Source organism: Camelina sativa, chromosome 4 (assembly GCF_000633955.1).
Source record: "Camelina sativa cultivar DH55 chromosome 4, Cs, whole genome shotgun sequence".
NCBI lineage: Eukaryota > Viridiplantae > Streptophyta > Magnoliopsida > Brassicales > Brassicaceae > Camelina > Camelina sativa.
The window spans coordinates 12,439,975-12,456,549 of NC_025688.1; the positions used below are offsets into that span (position 1 = coordinate 12,439,975).

At 34.2% G+C, this 16,575-nt stretch overlaps 1 protein-coding gene and 1 long non-coding RNA gene across 2 annotated transcripts in view; one reads left to right on the forward strand and one right to left on the reverse strand.

The window, feature by feature from the left end:
* Window positions 1-2,484, reverse strand: part of LOC104790762 (P-loop NTPase domain-containing protein LPA1 homolog 2) — a gene marked incomplete in the record, with an annotated part of 3,362 nt that extends 878 nt beyond the window's left edge. Inside the window, 5 exon segments of the mRNA XM_010504857.2 lie at window positions 11-403; window positions 560-641; window positions 1,128-1,429; window positions 1,941-2,095; window positions 2,192-2,484. Coding sequence (XP_010503159.1) covers window positions 11-403; window positions 560-641; window positions 1,128-1,429; window positions 1,941-2,093 — 930 coding nt within the window.
* LOC104780359 lies at window positions 8,748-15,955 on the forward strand. Its single transcript, XR_766731.2, has 3 exons — window positions 8,748-8,913; window positions 14,600-14,726; window positions 15,638-15,955. It is a non-coding gene; the product is annotated as an uncharacterized LOC104780359 (long non-coding RNA).

Sequence of the window (16,575 nt, forward strand, 5' to 3'; positions counted from 1 at the left end):
TAAGACTTACCACAAAGTTAAGGCTTAAGTGGACCCCTTCAACAACTATCGATTCTTTCCTCTCTTCCCATGTGGTAATGAGCCTATCGAGACTGTCAATCACCATCTCGCTTTGTGCCTTATACCCTTCTACAGCCATCTGCTTATCACTTAACAAATCATTGGTGCTTGAGTTTGATCCAGCATCCGTCTTTAGGGTATTGGAGTTTACACCTCGAGAGCCTTTCAACTTTTTGGCTTTTCTTTTGGCTTTTGACTCAGCAACTGCCACAGGGTCAAGGCACTCTCCAGCATGGTATGTTGAAGCCCACAGCAAAGGATTCTGCTTCTCATCAGCAAAGCTCCGCATCATGTGCCTTATAGAGTCGGTTGATACCACAGTCGTAATCCCCAGCCTGCTACCCTGTAACACATATTTACATATTGCATCTGATTAAGAACACAATGAAACCAGATACACCTTACGACTTTTCACTCTGAAAAAATGTATATCAGAAAAGAAGAAGAGAGCTTCTTAGTGTCGATATAAAGCATACAAACAGAGGGAATGAAGACTTACCAGCAACGCAGACAATGTAGATTTACCACAGCCACTGGTGCCACAAAGTAACACAGTTACAGATTCTTTCCTTTCTCGGATTCTGCAAGAGATAAGAAGAGTTTGTAGAACAATGTGTAAAAAAGATGAAAAACGACAGTGTCAGGACATGATATATGAGTGGGAAATAGCAAATCCAATGCACAGCAAAATTTTATGGATAACAAATAAAATTACAGCCGTCCATGGGAAAGTATGAAGATAAATATGAGCATAGCATGAGAGAACAGTTGATATATAGGAAAAGCATGACCAGCTACGACTTTACAACAATAAAAGAGATCTACGTGCAAGATCACATCTCTTTACTGGTCGTTCAATAGAAACAGTCTGGCTACTATTTCATACTCATAGATACACTAGATAGCCATAAAAAGTCTACAGAATATCTTAGAAAGGCACATAAATATATTTTATGCATTTAAAAGAAGAAATTATGACAAAAACCAAAGACATATGCAGATTCCATATGCCATCACTTTTCCTGACATAGCATATCAAGATATATTCCAAAAGTTAAGAAATTTACCTGCATGCCAGAATCAAATCTGCCCTTTGGTCGCGACCAACGTACTTGTACTCAGCCAGGGCATCACACACAACATCTAAGAATATTTCTCGTGAAACAACAACAGTTGTCCGTCTTTTGTACATCTCAAATGGTTTACTTTTATTCTTGTCAACATCAACATCATCAGCAACCAAACGATTAAGTTTTTCTACACAAGTTGAACCACCATTTTCTTTTGCGAATTTAGGTTCCTTCCCATGCTCTGGTGAGGTACTACAAGATCCCTCACTTCTTATTAACTCAAACACCCTACGGCTGATCTGCCAACAGAGAAAAAAACACATACAGATTATCAGGAATACATCAAGGAAAAAAAAACTGGTCACTTATGAATATATATATATATATATATGCCCACAAACTCCTTCTCCTGACCATCAACTCCAACACATATTAACTCATTCACATGCACAACAAGTCATGCCAGGGACACCAAAAGAGATTTTACATAAAAAGGTAATCGCTATTCTACAAAATAGAACTGAATCGAGACCACTCTAATCCTGAAACTTACTATGGGTTTAATTCTCGCAGCAGCAAGCTCAATACTAGTATACAAAATTTCGAAATCAGAGATAAACAAACAGACTCAGTCAAGTACATATACAAAATTTAGCATTAGACAAGTAAGAACAAATGTAAAAGAACATTCTAAACTCCTTTCTAGATCTATACACATCAGTGATCCAAACCTCAATTAACAATCGGGACAAGCAAAAATACACATAAGAGGCTCAACATTGATTAAAAAATCGAAATCGAAATAACCACCTTGAAGGCGTGACGAGCTTTACATCCCATAAGCTGAAGAGTACTCTGCAAAACAGGACGCGTATACCGAAACGAATCATCTCCATTATCATCATCATCATCACCTTCTTCGTCACGCACCACTATATACAAAACCTTCCTCGCCTCCGTCATCTCTACAAACCAAAAACAATTCAGAACCAAAACCAAAATCCAGAGAAAAATTCAAACAATGAGAGGATAAAATCGGAGAATGCAGATCAATCGATTACCCCTAGCCGGAGAAAAAAAAAATGGTATCGGAGATCGGAGAAGTTGTTAGAGAGGAAAGAAAACTGTGAGAAAATTAGGGTTTATAATGAGGATCGTGATAAGAAGAAGAAGAAGAAGAATAAGAAGAGAGGAAAGATATTTTCGCCATTGTTTTGTTTTAAAGGTTGGTTGGTCTCACTCGCCTGCCTTCTTTCTCCCCTTTGTTCAACGCATCGTTCGAGAAGAGAGCCTTCACGACTTCTCTCTTTAAGATACCTTCTTTTCTCTCTCTCTTTCACAGACTCAACCAACAAAAAAAAAAAAAAAAAAAAAAACACTTTTTATATCTTTTGGTTTTTGTTTTATGAACTCAATCAACCCCAGTATCTTACTTTTTTGACAAAGACGTACCTAGACTTTGTTTTGATATCAAATTGCCCCTCGTAGTTTATGAAATATCTTTTTTTTTTGTCGGTCACTCAAATGGAATCTGATTTTGAAGAAGTCATTACTCAATAGATTGATAAATCCAATTAGGAAAATTTTAAACTCACTAAAATAAATAAACAAGATACATTATGTTAGAAATTCGAGGATGTAATTTAGAATAGAAAAAGTTAATATGTGAATTTAAGAGATAATAAAAGTAGAGGGGGTTTATTGATAATTATATAGTTTTGGGTTTGTAAGATGGTCTTTGTCAGAATTTAACTACGTACAAGTATGTAACTAGAAAAGTGGATTCGATATCTAACCCTAAAATTAAGATCAATAATTTTTTTCTTTTTTTTTTGATCAATGATAATCGTTCCTTTGAAGAAAAGAGCTATGAATCAATTGAATAGATGACCAAAAAATAAGAAAACACCATGAATTTTTGTTTTGTGTTTTTGTTTTTACGAATATATATATATATATGCACTTTGAGGTTTGTATGAATTTCCAAATATATAAAGATATTGAGTTTGATTGCCAAAAAAAAAGAAAAAGATACTGAGTTTACTTCTATCGAGAGAAGAATATGTGCATGTACGTACCTTCACAAGAGTATGCCTTGCACAAGTCTATTATTTTGCAGAGACAGGTGAAGTTTGTGTTAAGTTTTTTTTTTTTTTTGTGATGATGATTAAAACCATATTTATAGAGTTTGAGATTCTAAAGCATAGATAAGTTTTGGGTTTTTTTATAAAGTACATTAATGGAATGAAAATATTAATTTAAAACCATACGAAATCAATATTCATCATTTGATCACATAAATATATCTCTTATTTTTGTTATATAAGAAATGAAATGTTGAAATTAATTTTTGTTTAAAATAATTAATTTACAGTTTCTCCACTAATTTTTATGTAATTTATTTACGGTATCCCTACTAGTAAAAAATCATAGCAAATTAATTTCAAAAGTGAGAAGAAAAAAAGAATCACGGCAAATTGAAGTTTTGAAACTAAAAAGGTAAAAACAAAACTAAAAACATATTTCTTAGGGGAAAGAAAAAAAAACAAACTCTAAAAGCTAATGTAATGACAAATCTCATGATTCAGATTCACCGTGTGGACCATAATAAACAGAATCAATAAGTGGTAAAAGTGTAAATCTGGTGTGGGAACAATGGTAATAAAAAGTTGAACATTTTACTTCTTCTGCGAATGATTTGTACTTTGTCGGGCAAGAATCTTAAAAGGACAAAGGAAGTGGGGTTCCATCGTTAAAGAACAAAACAAAATTCCAAACGTTACATCCATTAAGTTTTTAAGCCATCCATGGATTTAGTCAAAAAAATTCATATTAATTTCTTAGTGGATCAATAAATTATTAGAATCGCCGTTGTGTGCATTTTATATGTTACTACTAAAATTTAAACTAAATAAGACATGAGAAGAAATTTGTCTAATCATTTATATATTGTTATCATAATAATCAAAGAGCGCAATACCTGACAGATGAGAGATGGTAGACTATATGATACCAGCCACATGAGGTAGGGGTGAATGGATTAGTATGTTCGTCTCATACGATTGTGTCTATTCTAAGATCAATTTATACGTTCGTTTGTTCATTTGTTTATGCTCTATTTGTCTATTTATTCCAAATTTTGTTATATCTAAACTATAAAAATGGTGAATTTGAATATGAAACGCCAAGACCTATATTCCATCACGAGTTCGCCCTAGCCGCAAACTTTCTCTGGCACAATTCTCGAAGCTCCCACTTCTGGCGGCGTCGACGCCGGTCGGCATTACTAGGACACCGTTTCTTCCTCTTTGTCGTTTCATTTGTCTTTTAAGTTTGGTCTTTGCGTTTCTTGGTTCTATCGGAGTTCTGAGATCTCAAATCTCCGCTCCAAAATTTCTTCAGCTTCGGTCTCCCTTTCCTCAGCCTGTGGATCTTCTCGGCGAGTTCATCTTCTTGAGGCTCCCAGTGAAGAGGGTCTTTTTGGAGGCTGTTATCCTGTATCTCAGTCTTTCGCACCAAACCACCAACTTCAGATCCGATCTTAACGCTCTGCAACTTCCAGTCCCGATGCTTTGTTTCTCCGACCTAACTAGCCAAAGACTCCAACCTGGTCGGATGGCGACATCGAGACACGGGTTTTGCGTTCATCTCTCTCCTTATCTGATTCACCTCCCAGAACCACCGCCACTTAGCCTGATGAAGAGATCTCCAAATCGAACCAATTGCTAATGGTCGGCTCTCGTTATGGTTTTAACCCATGCGATTACTGACCCCCTCCTTTCAATCCTTCAACCAAACTATCACATTCCCTGCAAACTTTAGCTGATTACAGCCCTTCTCCCCAATGGTCCATGTTTGTTCTTCACTCCTTTTCACGAACCCTGGCCAATAGTTTGTTTTTGATAGGTTTGATACATCTCTGATTTGGAAGCTGTTTAGACCCTCTTATGGTTTATTGAACCCAAATCTATTGGAACCTTTTATCCCTATTTTGTCTGGTGGCACACACCATGATAGCAAAGTAGAAGGCTCCTTAGGATGGTTAGATATTATTCCTGCCAAGGTCAGATTGAAAGCTTGCATCAAAACCTTAAAACCCACAACCCCAACCACCACCAATTGCCAAATGTTTCAACCTATGGTCAGTTTTTTTTTGTTTCAGTGTAACTCTGACTAAAAGCTTTGTGTGGAATTCTTTAACCTCTATGGCCAAGAGCTTCATGCGAGGGAGGACCCACCTGCTTTGTTACAGTTTTGCATATATCTTTTCAAGTATGCCCTCTGGACAAGCCGAACTCCCAACCCCCTTCCTCATTCGCCTATTAATGGTAAGCTTGGGTATGTATTACTATTCCAGTGTACAATCGACTACAAGCTTTGTGTGTAATTCCTTAATCTCCATGGCTGATGACTTCAAGTGAGGGAGGATCCACCTGCTCTGTTACGATATCACATATATCACTTGCGTTTCCCGCTTGTAGGTTCACCCACTGCCCTGAGACTTGAGTTTAAAAATATTGCAACTCTTGAACCTTTGTTCTCGATTAGTCTCTTATTGGTGAGCTACCTATCATGTACCTCCCTTGTGGAACACCTTTTTAACAGCCTGTATGCATGTATTGCGCGAGCTGTCTATGATCACTTGTTGGTCGAGGAATTCAAGAAGTCTATCTTCATGTTCGATTCCGCTTTGGTCCCAAAAGATCTTTCAAGCATTGCAAACCTATCAAGGTCAAGCACCCTCCTGGAAAACTCATGAAACCTCTCTCATTATCTGCTTTGTATTTGCTTAGCTTCAATTTGTATGAACTCACCTCTTTTGAGGGTTTAAGTTAATTAAAGCTTTGTTTTTCCAAAAAAAAAAAGAATATGAATCGCGGAAACGGTTGTTCGATTATTTTTACTGTAAAATTAATTGAGAGAACGATCCAAAGCAAACTCGAAAGGTAATGAAGCAAAAAAATTAATCTAAATATGTAGTTTCCAAGTGAGAAATAAAGTGCGAAAACGATTTTAGAGGCGCAAAAGTAAACAATTGGCACATATGAGAAATAAAAACCGTTAAATATTTGCATAAATCATGATCAAAGATCGTAGGGATATGGGAAAACGGAATTGAGAAAAATTCGTGGAGAATCTTAGATAGAAGCAATTGTCAAGTCAACTATTTTTTAAAAAAATTTGTGGAATCATTAGTATGAATGAATATTGATTAGTTAAGCATTAAACTGAAATTTTTTGTTAATATAAAAGGCTACTTTAAAATATTTAGTCTGTATCTCATAATATATAGAGCTCTTCATGTTTTGATGCACAATCAAGACGTACAAACATTTTTTACGTTGGAAAAAGAACATTGATTACGTATAAAATAAAATGTGGCTGAGCATGGACATAATGTGTTAGTTTGTCCGCTTTTAACATAATCTATAAAACATCAATATCTTCTAAAACCAGACACCTCCAAGAAGGTCGAGACAATAGCTTGAATTTCTCGAATAACTTCTTCTTGAGCCGAAACTCATGTTCTTCCTTGATTCTCTGTGTAATTAATTTCATTAATTAGATAACTAAAGGTAGCATAAATAATTTTGATATTTATATATTACCAGCATGCTTCACACATGCTTAAAACTTTTATTATTATAATTTGAATGTTTTAGCAATAAAATATTTTAATCCTAATGAATTATACAGATGACTTCTTTCTGCTTCTTGATTAATTGCATTTGGAAAAGAAAGTTTTCTGTTAAATATTTCTATATTTTTTATCATGTACTTTATATCTATTGAACATACTAAATGCAAAGTGAATTTTAGTTTAAATTGAGTTAAAAAATGTTATTAATATATATTGATATATTATTATATCAAAAAAAATTTGCTTTTTTGTGTTATACTTTTCTGTTTATAGATATATATATAGATATGTTGTATAATACTCCAAATGACCAACAAAAAGAATAAAAACATACCATTGTATTATCGAGTTACTTTTTTTAGTGTTAACTGCATAACCTAAGAGAACATAAAATAATTGTTCACCAGATATTTTTTTTTCTTCTATGTTTTTATTTCTAAAAATCATGTAATGGATGGAAAAAGAGATAACTCAAATCTTCCTACTTCTCCAAGACATTGTTTTTCTCTATCGTTTCCTCCGTCTCTCTCTCTAGAATACAACTGGAATTAGCTTAGGTGATCTGTGGATCTTTCGACTTGATAAACATGTGGTTTTGAGTGCATACATGGTCAAATCTCATTGCCTTGCTCTGCTTGTAGGTAAACACTATCATCACATCACAATCGATCATGTCTAAGAAAAATAATGGAACATATGAGAAGAGGAAAAAAGTGCATACATAGTATAACCTAAACAATAATATTGTGAAAAGAAATTAGATGTTAATTATATTTTAAGAAAAAAATTCAGACTAAATTGTGTAAGAAAATAAAAATTGAATTTGGAAGAATCACATGGCTTTGGTACCCATATCATGAGTTATATATCACCTAGATGTCCAAATCTTCCTTGCCCCTAAACCCTAAACCATCACAAAACCTTTCTCATCAGAAGTCATAACCTATAAATAAAATAAAGGATTATGAAAATAGTTATCGGAAACAAAGTTAATAAATACATACAAACACAGTTCTAACATTAAGGAACAAATTAAAAGTAATATTATTTGAAACAGTTAATATTTGTTTAAACTCATTTTCATGGGTAATACATACAAACACACTTGTATAAAATATAGCATAGGTAATAAGTAGCATAAATATTGTGACTAAGATATAATATCTATTAGGATTTATGAATTACTAGATCCGGACCCGCACGTACGTGCGGGTTTGTTTACAAAAGCTAATTTTTCTTTTAATGGTTTTTTTATATAAGTTTTTCAAATATAGTTATTATTGCTTTAGACCTAAGTTGTTTATCTTGCAAAAAAACTGTTATTCATCATAGTTATTTTAGAGCTTATAATTTCTCTATCGAGAATAAGGGGAGAGTAGAAAATGTGTTGTGAATGTAGTATAGAAAAATTGTTGTGAATTTAGCGTACTTTGTTCGTTTAAGGAAAATCCTAACTTTCTCCATCTTCTATACTATTCAAATAGTTGAGTTTTATCAATTTAAATATGTTAGCGAGTGGAACTCGAAATCTACTTGCATGTTGTACTCTTTGTTATTCTCCAACTTAGTGTAAGACTTTATAAAACATATGATTAATATATAGATATATATCTATACTATATAATGGATTAATTACACTAACATTCCAAATTAACTGTATTTGATATAAACTATAACATAAACGTTAGGGCCTAACAGTTATGTTGGACTCGATTTAGTCTTCTACAATATCTATTTGTAATGCCCAATAAATAAAAGGTCCAAACCGAGATTGGATTTTACCTTTATCCCTACAAAACTCACGAAAAAAAAAAAAAAAACTTCTCGGTGACTGTACGACTTGAAGAAGCGAAACAGATAACCTTCTTCTTCCACATGCTTCCCTTTCAATAGAAACATCAATCGACAACTAAGTTCATCAATAATATGCCGAATCCAGTGAGATCAACACTATGTGTGTTATTATAGTGCAAGGTAAGCAATTTCAATTTGTTAATTTGTATTTAAGCTGGGTTTTGGATTTCTATCAGGTTTTAATTCTTGTTTTTGAAATCCATTTCTCTTGCAAATAATCAATGGATCCAAATTGAGATGGGTAGTTCAAGATCCACGCCCAAAGAAAGGTTCGGCAATGTTTATCAGGTTCTTTTACTTTCTCAATTATCTGAGTTTTGTTTAAGATGCAAATTAGATTAAGGAAATATCAATATTTGGTTAATCAAATTAATCTCTATATTGTAATTATGATGACAAACCTAAAATCTAAATCACGACCTCCTCTTTTTGATTATATTGCTTTGTCATGTTTTGATTAACCAAAAAAATGATTACAAATTTTGACAATCAGCTCTACTTTTAAACTATTCTTGAATCCACAGACTCGCATATTGAAATTAAAATCTTGAAGCCTCATCAACATTTTTAGGATTAAATTTCTTATTCGAGATTTTTTCCTTAATAAATAAATCTGTGTACAAAACTCAGGAAATAATTGATTTCGACATGATACATAATGTAATGTTTGCCGAGATAATAAAATATTAAAAGCATGTATATAAACTTTAAAAAATTAGGTTTCATGTAAGAAGCATAATCCACCATTAATCATCACTCACGCCCTCACCAACACCTACCTGTAATTCAGCTAATAGAGAATTAGCTAAAACAATATAAAGTAAACCATGCGTTCTACAATTAGTGTAGTACTTAAAAAAATACATACCTAAGATACGCCGTCTCCAGAAATTGCCTATATGTTTTGAAAAACTTTTTTGAACACCACATTCATGGTTTTCTTTTGTGGTTTCCCATATTTATCAACGATTAGCACCTTAAGCCATTTCTTAGAAGTCACTCTTGACAAAGCAACATAAAGCTGGCCATGTGAAAAACATGGTCGGGGTAAATACAAACCAACGTTGCTCAACGACTGTCCCTGAATTTTATTAATCGTCATTGCAAAGGCAACAACCAATGGCAATTGTCTTCGACGCATCATAAAAGGAAGTTTTGTGTCCGAAGGAGTTAACAATAACCTAGGGATCAATACTTTATCTCCAACTCTATCCCCTGTAATGATAATAGCCTCTAAAACAAACTCTGCCATTTGTGTAATCTGTAAACGTGTACCATTCATTAGCCCTCCTCTTGCATCTATATTCCTTAATAGCATCACTGGACATCCAACCTTCAACCTATGGTTCGGAATCCCATAAACCTTTATGTTGTTCAAGAACTATGGAGTCATCACTGGATTGGTAGCAGAACCCTTATCAGAAGGATCAATAGAGTCTGAACTTAGGTATATACGTTCTTCACCTACAAAAAGATTCAAATAATTATATAAATAGCGGTAACTTGTCCAAAAAAAAAACAGAATATAAGAATAGGTTCTTACCTTCTAGTTGGTCAAGCATAAAGTCATTGATAATGCCCACATCCTCATTGGTTGGACACAATATTGCTCTTTCTTGGAAAATTTTTGGATCAGTCTTCTCCTTCAATAATTTTGGATCTCCATAAACCTCCCTGGTTATTGCTTCTATAGGATCACTTGCATTGTTGATTAGTAACTCATCGGGAATATCAATCAAAACCTCACCATCCTTAGGCTCTAAGAGTTTACCTTCTCCAACAGCAAGAATCCACTCTGAGAACTCCTTAACCTCCTTTGCCTCAGTCGTACTCAACTTACCAGATATTAGGCACATATTTTTTGTAAGCTTTAGAACTTTACAATTATCCCAAATATAAGAAGCGTTTAGTGTAGCCATACAAATTTCTGCCCTCCTACCACCTTGAATGACTGGCAAAACTTGTCTAAAATCACCTCCAAACACAACGACTTTTCCACCAAAAGGCCTATTGTTTTCACATCTAATAATATCATATAAACTTCTATCTAATGACTCAAAACAATGTTTGCTCATCATTGGAGCTTCATCCCAAATTATTAAAGATGCTTCTTCCACTAAGTTTGCAAGATCACTTCCACGCTTAAGGTGACACACACTAAACTCATGAGGGTTTAAGGGGATACCAAACCTTGAGTGAGCTGTCCTCCCACCTGCTAACAGTAGTGAAGCAATCCCACTGGATGCCACGTTGAGTACAATAGACCCTCTACTTCTAAATGCAGCAGATAGAGTATTATAAACAAATGTTTTTCCAGTACCTCCAAAATCATAGACGAAGAATACACCATCAGTGTCGTTATCAACGGCGTTTACAATCTCTGTATAAATATGCTTCTGCTCTTCAGTCATCTGAAGCAACCATTGATCATGTTTTCTTTTCTGCTCTTCACGATCATAATTTTTTTCATCAATGATCTACACATTAGTGTTATCAACTATTTCTTCATCCAACTGCAGCATCGTTGTAAAAATTTTCAGAGCTGTTCCGTTCCTTCTCAATATGCTATCAATATCTTGGAGTGCATACCTTTGTTTATCTTCATCGGACAACAGTAAGTCTAAAAAAAAGAGTAAATATTATTTTTATGGAAATGTATGTATAGTAAATAAAAAGTTTACATTTGTGATTGAAATAATTTATTATTACCTGGCCGGTTAAAGTATAATCGCTTCTCCCTTTGAATATCATCACAAAGAAGTTCCCAAGTTTTTTCCCAAACCAATTCTGGCTGGGATAAACTGCTTGATTGTAGCATGACAACAAACATACAACGGAGGTATTGCCCAAAACCCCAAAGACTTGTCCTCAATATATCATCAATATATTCTTGATCATTATCTAGTAATCCTAGAGCAATAACATGCCTCTTTATAAGTTTTGTAAACAAACCCCTTGACCGTTTTCAGATCATCATAACTCTGTGGTCCTAATTGCACATTAAGAAGAACTCTTAGATACTAACCATCTTCAAACCCAATTGGGACATAATTTATCCTCCCTATAGCTTTCCCTGGTCGTTTGCGCAAATGAAATTGTCTCTCTTTCCCATCCCATGTGAAATATTCAGGAATTTGAACATAGGTTAAACCCCTTGCTATATCACTGACCTTGTTTAGTTCAAACCAAGCCAAAAACATAGAATCCAGTAATTCAGCTCTATGCAAAACATATTCAACCTCATCATCAGCTTTGAAGTATATCAGTTGCTGGCCCTCTAGGTGAAATGATAGCCTCTGAACAGAAACTCATCTATGATGTATTGGATTTTTTAAAAGCCTCCACCCTGCTTCGCAAGCAGATACATACCTGGGACACAAAAGACTTATTAATATATACCTTTCTTAATGTGAAATTTTATCTAGTATATTATCTTTATTAAAAATAGTATAGATAAGATCAACCTGCAATCAAAGAAATCTTGTATATCATTCCTCGGCTTCTCGACAGAAACATGATTTTTTGAACTTGCTTTAGTGTCACCTGTATATGTAGTTTTCTCTGAATGTTCAACAACAACAACTACCCGATCCTGACCTTTGGTTATATACTTGAATAAGTATTTTATAGAGCTTGATTGGTTGCACCACTCTACATTAATGTGAGCTCTGTACCTTAGCAACAAAGTTTTGTTGTAAGGTATAACATAGCGATTATCACACTTAAACCCATTTTTCTCAACAAAATTATTGGCCCCTCTTCTTCTGTAAACCGGAAATCCTTCTTTGTCAACAGTTGTATGCTCCACGTATTTCTTTGGATAAAACTTTGTACACTTCCCTTCCTCCATACATGGTGAATTTGGGTTAACAGCTCCACAAGGGCCATGAATCATTGTTTCCTTTACAATATCGAAAAGTATTGGATCTTTATTCTTGTTGGGGATTTCAGCGGATATCAACTTGTCAATGTCCTCAGCTTTTGGCAATTTTGAATCTGGGTGCATCCATAGCAAGATATGAGCATGTGGTAGACCTCTTTTCTGAAACTCAATGGTATACATGGCTACAATAATTGACTTACTTGTTTACAACACCTTCTTGAATAGTACTAAACAATAAAAATATTAAATAATAAGTAAGGCATGTAAACTTACAACAAACTGTCTTCCCTAGGATATGTTTTCTGGTAAAGTCGTCCATGAGAGAATTTAGTTTCATCTTGAAAACTCTACTTATAATATCTGGCCTGTCATCAGAATTAAGATTTCGAGCACCACAATATCTGACCAGCTCAGGCCATTTAGGGTTACACGTAAATGTGATGAATAAGTCTGGAAATCCATAGTGCTGACATATAGCCATTGCATCCAGATACATATTTCTCATATATCGCGGACCCCCAACAAAAGTAGCTGGCAAATAAAATTTGGAACCTTGTTCATTCAAATCTTTCTTTCCGGAGTTAAATGCATTCTTCACAGCCTCATAATTGTCAGCTCTAATCTTCGACTGATTTAGCTTGAAATAAGTAAGCCTGTTTACTTCAACTGTAGTGTAAGCATCAACCAAGAACTGTTGAAAAAGTCTTTTTGAACGTAGTAAATTCTGTGACTCATTCTTCCTCTCTTGTATTCTAAATGCAAACCACTGTCGTAAACTTATACAATCATTTTCCTTTGTTGTCGCCGCTTTCTTTTTTTTAATCCCCTTTTTCGGACCTTTTAGTATTCCTGGCCTAAAACCCTCTTCACCCTTTGGGAATAACAATGGATATTGTAAAGCAAGATAAGATGGATGAATTTCACTAATCCGTTTTAAACCACCAGATTTTTCTTCAACAACAATGTCATGGGTAGGCATATCAACACTAAAATCATAAGGAATTAATGCAGCTACCTGAGAAGCAGTTGGAATATCATATTTTCTTCCATCTTTTAAACGGTCACTGACGATTCGCATGTGAAAACTTTTTTTTGGATTAGTATCTAGCCTATCCCTAGCAGACCTAAAACTCTCAGCATATGGATTCACCTCATTCAACAGCTTAATGATTGCTGCTATGACATCTTCCCTCAAATTCCCTTTCTTTTTGTATTTCCCAGCTTTCTTTCCTTTACTGCAAAATAGATTGATACCGTAAATTAACGAAGACCACAAAATAGAATAAATTGAAAATTAAGAACATATACGGACAAAAAAAAGTTTATGGTGGTCCAAACCTTAATATACCAGTTCTGTTCTGAATCTCATTCTCAGTATCAACTATATATAGCTGTGAAAATTTAGGAACATCACCATCTTCTGGTTTTAGACTTCCCATAAGATGATAATTTTCACCTTGTATAGCAAATATATTTGGGCCACGACCTTTGGCAACCGAATTTTCACAACAACCACCAAGTAAAGTAAAGGAGAATATCATGTTATAGGCTCGAATATTTTCTCTGAAATGCCTACTCAGATCATCGTCGTTTGTCAACAATGCGTACAACAATTCGGGTTGATTATGTAACAGTGGCAATGTGACTGAACCTTGCAATCAACACTGAGAGAATATTGGTTGGCGTACTTTTCTGTGACGATTTATGCATTCATCGTACCACATAATAGCACCACAATATTGACATGAATATTCAGCGTCACCATGGTCCAAATATTCTGTATTTTCCAGAAAAGTTTCAATCAGTAAGAGCGACTTTAGTAAATTGCATTATGGATGAAAATAATTTGATACCTGTTTCTTTCTTTTCCCGTTTGCTCTTTGGTTTAGTCGGTTCTGTTTGAAGGTAAATTTTGTTGAAACTGACGTAGAAAAATTCAATTCAACATTGAATTAAAGACCAAAATATTTAGTTACCTGATACAATTTAACCTTTGATCAGACAAATCATCCATAATTGAAATAATTATATTGAATTCAACTTCGTGAAAGTTGTTTACCTGTTTCTTTCTTTTTTCGTTTGCCCTTGCAGGTTGCGGGTTTAGGTGTTGGGAAAGCTTCGTTCAAACTTTCATCGAGAATCCTTATGATTTGATATCCTTTTCTTACGTCGTTCGAAACATTGTCAAGTTCTTCCGCAGTGAAAACTTTTTCTGCAGGTGAGTCATCTTCTCTGCTGGAATAATAGACTTGTTCTTCCCGAGCATGGTTTTCAACTGTATTTTAAAAATGTGTAGAATTTAGGTTTCATAATTAGATGGTTATTAGTTTGGACCAAAAAATGCTTGCATATATATATACCTGAGCTTGGATTTAGTGTATTTTCTCCAGACGGTTGTGTGTCTTCTTCCATAGGAATTCTAGAGAATGTGTTGTTCCCGTTAGTACTACAATCATTGTCAGTGAGCTTCCCCCGTCTAGCAAGAGACTTTATAAACCTCAAAGATGTCCTTTGTCTGAACTGGATTGGTAATCTTGTAGCTGCATCCAATATTTTAAAACATAGGATAATCTTATTATCATACATAGCTTTAGTAGACAATTTTGTAATCCTTTTTTGCTCTCGATAATTACTTAAGAATTTTAAACAACATACCTTGTTTGCTGTTTACCGAGGGAGGAGTTATTTGACAACAGTCTTTAAGGACTTTTTAAATCTTGCATGATGGTGTTTCAGAACTCTCTGAGATGTGTGTGAAATCTACTAAATTTGATATAATTTTCTCACAATATGTCAGTAATATATTCCAATAGCACTATTTACGACAAAAATATTATATGAAGTGTATAAAGCACCTTTTGTGTTGCATGAAGATGTAAAGTCTTGATTTTTGCTCAATCCTTTGGTCAGCTTTTGATCGGTTTGAGTTGATCTGAGTATTTTCCTTCTTGTGTTCATCGCTAGATGTGTACCATCGTTCAATTCATGTAGCGAAGTCATCCCTGATTTTGTATGTGATCCTGCATTTGTTTAAAGTTTTGTTGTAATATAGCGATGTCAACCACATACATACTTCATATACACAAATACTTTCGGATTATTTATCAACTATTACCTTGTGTTGTGCAGGAAGTGTTAACATCTTCAATGCTGGTGATAGTTTTCCCTTTCATTGTAGATGTTTGCGGTGTTCTGGCAGCACATCTTCTTTCATTGAGCGGTAAATTTGTAACATCTCTCAAAACATCCATCTCGATTATTTTGGCCCTAAAATTTGATTCTGTTGAAAATAATAAGGAGAGCTAAGTATTAAAAGACAGTTTTATCAATAAACTCTTTGCGAATATATACTTACGTATAGACATTTACATGGCAAAGAGGACTCTAGCATTTACAAACCTTTGGAGCAAATCTTTTCTGGGGGTGTTGTATTCGCACTTTTGAAGATTTCGGAATCATTCTCTATTGTTTCTTTTGTCAAATCATCAAACACACGTTTGAAAATTGATTTGAGGTTCACAACTTTGCCGTTTTTTGGTTGTAAAGGATCACAGTTCTCATCATCAATTCTTGATATTGCACGCTTTTGTAATCCACACTCTGAACCTTTAGTTAGTTCACACCTAATGTCTGATTTTCTCTTCTTCATTTTGATCTATATGAAATAATATAATAGAAATTTACAATACGTTAGATATGTTTTCTTTTTTGGCTCTTAACATGTATATGAACACTCACCTTGCTCGCTAGTGGTTGTGTTTATCCCTCAGGAAAGGTTATCGTCCACAGGTAAATGCTCAATATGTAGAACAATAATAATAGATTAATATTTACTTTCCCATTTCACTACATGTAGATTAGCTGGATCGATTTAAATTTGGAAAAATAATGAATCATGTGGTACGTGATTCTAGCGTCAAATGCTTTTAATGTGACGATTAATTTGTAACTAATTTCCAATTAATCAATCATAATTTTGTTATGTTCTGGCACAACTAACATCATATATTGGTAATAACTATAGAATAATTTAATTGAGTTTTCCCTTTTAATAGTATTGATTCGTG